Consider the following 6,292-nt stretch of genomic DNA (forward strand, 5'->3'; position numbering starts at 1 on the left):
GATGTTTTGTAGAGTGTATGGATCCGATTTCCTAGAGTAATATGTGGAGGCTTTTAGCAGTATTAGCATACCAGGATCTTGTTAGAAATGCATTTGTCAGTCTCTATTTTAGAACTACTAAATCAGAGATGCTGAGGTGGGGTCTTGCAATCTGTTTTTAATAAGCCCTCTAGGGGATTGAGATACAGCTAAAGTTTAAGAATGAGTATCCTAGAAACTCTCTTGACTCTGTGATAGGATAGAATCAATTAATTCCTCTGGATGCTGTGTAGTACTTCCAGCTCTTTCTCACATATATGAAGTAATAGACCTGGGCAGTGTGCAAATTGGATCAGAAATCACCTCTAGTTCCATAAACAGAATTAAAACCATTGAACCTAGAATTGTGAAATCAGATGATTTATTATATGAAATTCATTTCATACTTAAAAATCTATTGTGTAATTTTCCTTACTCATTAGCAACTCCAGAATGATCATGTTAATTTAAATAATTACACATCATGTGAATCGAAATGTCATTCAACCTCCATCCCTCGTTCTCATTGATTTCATCTGTTAACAGAAGAGATATCAATAGAAACTTTTAACTGTAATTCCTTTAGACTTTTAGCTAAAATCCTGTAATTCAGACATTGAGACATAATTTAATACTAGAAGCATTAGAATATTTAGCATTATATGTAACATGTAATAGAGGGTTTGTATTACTACCATGTTTTTACTTTGGATTGTTTTAGCAATCCAAACACATATCCTTTGAAGTTCCTTAAAGATTGTATTTTCATGAGAGTCTATTTAGGGTAACACAAGTAGGTTTTACTTTTATGAAAAAATTTAATAATGATTTTTGTGACCCTGTTCTTTGAACACAGCACTATTCAATCAAGCATACAAATGTTCTTGCTATTGGTAAGCCTCAGTAGTTAAAACCACTTCCCAGGAGAATCTATAAATAAAAGATTTCTCTGTTTCCTTATTTGAAAACACCTGACTTGAAAAAGAAGACCTGTTGGTCCTTTTTTCCCTAAGAAACTTTCTACCATGAAGATTCATCTCTTTTTCTTTATTCTACTCTTTGGGGTCACAATTCTACCAGGTAACATAGAAATGGTTATGGGCATACTTGTGCTAATGAATCTGAGGAAGCATCAGTTTTTCCTTGTTAAGCGTATAGTAATAATATAAGGATTAAAAGATTGTTATGGTAATGCAATGTGGTACTCTGAATTGAACACTGGAACATTAAAAAAGGCAATAGTGGGAAAACTAGTGAAATATGAATAAAATATGTAGTTTAATAGTATTACAGCAATATTAATTTTTTAGTTTTGATAAACGTATCATGGGTAAGTGAGATATTACCCTAAGGGAAGTTGGTCTCTCTTCTCTTTGCAACTCTTCCATAAATCTAAAATGATTTCAAAATAAAAAGTGTAAAATACCTGCAAGATCAATTCATTAGCCTCATCACCTTCATCCTGAAACAGAGTCAATTCTTGCTGAAAAACATATTCTTTGACATAATCAACTGGTAAGTGGTAGATGCTGCAGCATTAGAGAGAGAACTATTTACCTTTTTCTTCTTTTTAAGCTATTTCAGTCTACTTCCAGTATAGGAAGACTTTCTTAATATTCCGTCCTTGGTACTACAGGCAAATCATGTCCCTCGTTGGCCTTTCAGATCACATGAATGTTGAGTGTAATAACTTGTACATGAGCTATATTTTTCATGAGATTTTCCCCCTCAAGGATTATCTCTTCACATCAGGTATGTTACAAGATTCTCTTCTCCTGAATTAATGTGTAAGTATCAATTGTACAGAAATAAAATAGTAAGTTTTGGAGATGGAGAGATCATTGAGTTTTCCCTTCTCCTTAAAGAGTTTAGTTTGAAGTGAAAGAATAAGCTCAAATCTTCCCAATTTATACTACTGGCACTGAAATTAGGCTCAATTCACTCTCTCAGGAAATATTCTTTTGTAGTAAGAAGCTGACATTTTTAGGACAAGTGGAAATTGTAATAGAGATGTATGAGAATGAATTAGCTTATTCTTTCTTTATGAATATTATAAAGTCCATTGTGACAATTTTCATTTTTGTCATTTCATAAAAAATGTTCACATAATAAACTGATAAATTATCTTTTAAAGGTTGTAAGTGAGAAAGTTCTATATAGGGGCAAAACATCAGGAAAGTGACAAAATAATACAATCAATTGTTAATTTAACTAAGGAAATAACTTCCTCTACATCCATTCAAAACTTGTTAGAAAAAGGATCTCCGAATTTTTTCCATATCTAGAAGGGACCAAAAGGAAATTCTACACAGATTTATATAGCTTTTAACATGGGATAAATCTTTTTAAATTTCTTCTTTTAATTTCAACATTAGCTAAAATTAGTAGATCACTATGGCAAGTGTTTTTATGCTTTATTGGCTTAATTTTTCTTTATAACAACTATATCAGGTGCTCCTAATAATGGCTAATATTATTCATTAGTTTATCAACAAATTTTAAATTATGTGTCTGTAGACTTAGAAATTATATACCACTTGAGGAGATACAGTGGCATAGATTACAACATCAGTGATACTAACTTTTTGTATATTTTTTTCTTGTAGTTTCAAAGTGAGGCCATTATGATAGTTAATCACACATGTACCAAACTTTTAGAGAAATTCTATCATTAGTGATAAAAATATAAAAGTAAAAGAAATATATCAAGATACATATTTTCTTCATAAAATTAGAAAATGTATATGTGAAAATTAGATACTTTTAGACAATAATAAAGCAATAAGAATGTTTTCTTTCACCTTGTAGTTAACCAACATATGGTGGCTGAACTAAACTGGATAAAATTAAATGTCTTTTATATGACTCTAGAGTTCCTCAGTTGTTTTTTTGTATATCACCTTCAGATGGTGAAAATTTTCACTCAAAATTGAGATAGGAAAACTCATTCTTTTCCACTCCAACAGTTACAGATGAAAATGTGTTTAGAAAAAAAATCCATACATTTTCCATGCAAAGAAATTTCCACTGAAGTCATTTAGCTTTCCTCTTCATTTTCTAGAGGTTATAAAGGCTCAAGTTCAAAACTCTGTTATTGATAGCAATCACTTTTCTTTAAGTCTGCCATGTATAGCTTTGTACAAAAAATGGTAATCATGATTTTCCCCTTGTTTTCAAGAAGGTTAATGATAGTCTAAGAAATAAGATAGCAAGTCCGTGAAAACAAAAACAACTTATGTGTTAAACAGATGCTTTAGGAGATGCCATGCCTGTTTTTATAGCTTAAAATATTAAGTAGAGTTTTATATATTGTTTAAAGAAATTCCTTAACATGTGAAAATGCTCTAGATGCCAGATGAATGATGCTGTGAAGAATTTGTGAGAGCAACAGAGAGATGACTTCCCTGAAAGTGATCTACAGAAATTTCAGAGAGAAGATAGTATTTGAACAGTGTATCTGAGGACAGAGACATTATACGTTTGGCTTATCACCACATTGCTAGAACAGTGATCTTCTTTCCTTTGTATTCTCAAGGACATACGGATTGATTTATTTATTTTTTATTGGAATTTAGTTGCTTTACAATGCTGTGTTAGTTTCTGCTCTATAGCAAAGTGAATCCTAACGCATATACATATACCCCGCCTTGTCACTACAGAGCGCTGAGTTCCCTGTGACACACAGCAGGTTCTCACTAGTTATCTATTTTATACAAAGTGGTGTAAATGTGTCCATCCCAATCTCCCAATTCATCCTCTCCCCTTTCCCTCCTTGGTGTTCACAGGTTTGTTCTCTGTGTAGAACAGTGGTTTTCAATGAGGGGCAGCTTTGCCGCCAAGGAGACATTAGGCAGTGTCTGGAGACCTTTCAGTTGGTACTACTGGTACTGCTGACATCTAATGGGTCGAGGCCAAGGATACTGCTAAATATCCTTCACTGAATAAGATCACATCCCACAGCAAGGAAGTGTCCAAAGGGTCCATAGTTCTTAGGATGAGAAATCCTGCCCTGGGTGCTGTCACAGAATTTGACAGGAAGTGAACTTAACAGTTGAATGAATAGATGGATGCTTGCAAAGATGAGTATTAGTGACCCAGGGATACAAGCTTGGGGAATACTCATATTTAGAGGTGAGAATCAGGAAAAAGAAAACAATAGTATTTTTAGAAAAGTTAAATAAAACAAGGGAAAGAAAGAAATGTGGTCAGTTTAGGATGGCATATTGGACAATGGGGTTAAATGTGACAGAAATCTTGTCAAAATGAGCGTAATTCAAGTTTCTATCACTGGCAAATCATTTATGGGCTTGATAATAATAACTCCCCTAAAATTATGGAATGAATAATGATATTTAGAAGTCAGTCTTTAAACTGTGCAAAGTAACTTTTTTGACTATAAATTGTGTCGTAGTCTGCATTGCTTCAGTAATAGTGAGAAGACAGCTAATTTTTAATAGAAGAGGTAGGTTTTATACCAGCCATTTATACCAAAAATATGGATAAAGAATTTCTAAGTCTATGGACCCACTAATAAGTATCACCGACTCACCACCAACTGTTGGAAATATAGACAGAATATCTAGACAGAAAGACATGGGCTTTAAAGGAATTATTGGACACCAAACCTTAATTAAAGACAGAAACTAGTGGCAAGATTTATTTGCTTTCATACCATGAATATACAGTAAATATTTAAGTCTGACCTTAAAATTTAGGATTCTCCCATGCTATTTCTCCTTAATCTCATTGTATTTTAAGGTGCATGCCTATCAAAAGTGATGTTAATGTTTTAAAAGTCTCCAGAATAAAGGGCTTCTGAAAGTACATGGGTTAGCAGATAAGGTGAAATATGAAATTAAAATAGATTGGCTTAGAATGGATATTAGAGGCTATCAGTCCAGCATCTCTCAATTCCCTGAGTACTCCCAAGTATCCTAGATAATCAACTTCTAGTGAGAGTCAACCTCCAAACTACAAGATAAAACATGGAGCTTGGAGCACTAGTAAATTTAAAAATCATTTTATGGCCAAAAATGGACCCATCTTTTAGTCTCTCTTCTTTTTTAAAAAATAAATGCTGACACTAAACATATGTAAAGTTCACATCTTTGGGGGGAAGTAAATCTCAAGATACACAAGAGAGTTGTAGAAATTCAGACAAACTATCTAACATTGTGTCTCCTTCCATTAAAAAAAAAAAAAAGTGAAACCAAGCTGCAATAGAAATCTCTAGTAGGAGAATTCACAAAGCACAATTACTGTGCTTTGCTCCATTGTGTTCAGTCTAAATGTGTGTGAGAATAAGAGATAAATTATGTGGACTTTTACTGTTACTTGGAACTATCCTACTGTTGCTATTCAGTCACTTGTAAAAAAGCAAGTTGGCTCACCTAACTGCAGTCCAAGACACTTTCTGATATCCAGGATTTACCTTGCATCAAAGGCCAGTGCATTCACTTAAACTTCCTCAGTAAGATTTTCACAGTCATAAGTTAGAAGGAGGTTTCCTTTTTTGTCCTATTCTATGCTCTTTTGCAGGCTTTCCTGGTTGGCTCAGCTGGTAAAGAGTCTGCCTGCAATGCAGGAGAGCCAGGTTCAATCCCTGGGTAGGGAATATACCCTAGAGAAGGGAATGGCCACCCACTCCTGTATTCTTACCTGGGGAATTCCATGGACAGAGGAACCTGGCGAGAAATAGTCTACGGGGTCATGACACAACCCCATGTTGGACACAACTGAGTGAATTCCACATCATGTGCTCTTTTGCTTCTCAAATATTTTCCTTTTAAAATATGTGTGTCGTAGTTAGATTGCTAATTTCAGTCACTGTTTCCTTCTTACAGCAAGAAAAAAATTTCCACAGTATGGTAGCGTGGATATGAGGAGAGAGTGCGTAAAGGGTAATGGTCGATGTAAAACTCAGTGCCATGCATCTGAAGTTAGGATTGCTTACTGCATAAGACCTGGATCTCTTTGCTGCTTGCAGAAGTAAAGATGACAGAAGAAAAGAGAGAGACACATGCTCCAAGAAGAAGGGACCAGTGTTACTGTCTTCCTTCACAGCCTTTCTGTACATCCTTCCAGGCCTGTGTATCACTATTGTGTGCAAAGAATTAAATAAAATTTAATAATGAACCATTCAGAAGTGGTTCTGTTTCACACACGCATCTGGTGCCTTTTATTTTCTCTTGATCTCTTGGTACCAGAAACAAGCATGATTTATTTTATGCAAGTTCTTCAAGAACTATTCACATTTCTATATGCCCTGTGCTAG

General features: G+C 34.2%; 1 protein-coding gene across 1 annotated transcript; it reads left to right on the forward strand.

Annotated features, from left to right (window-relative positions):
• Positions 1–1,043: 1,043 nt before the first annotated feature.
• On the forward strand, positions 1,044–6,010 carry LOC122430159 (beta-defensin 110-like). Its single transcript, XM_043450978.1, has 2 exons — positions 1,044–1,098; positions 5,862–6,010. Exons 1-2 carry the CDS (start codon positions 1,044–1,046, stop codon positions 6,008–6,010), a joined length of 204 nt encoding a protein of 67 aa, XP_043306913.1.
• Positions 6,011–6,292: the final 282 nt, after the last annotated feature.

Source organism: Cervus canadensis, chromosome 28, assembly GCF_019320065.1.
Source record: "Cervus canadensis isolate Bull #8, Minnesota chromosome 28, ASM1932006v1, whole genome shotgun sequence".
In the NCBI taxonomy this organism is placed as follows: domain Eukaryota; kingdom Metazoa; phylum Chordata; class Mammalia; order Artiodactyla; family Cervidae; genus Cervus; species Cervus canadensis.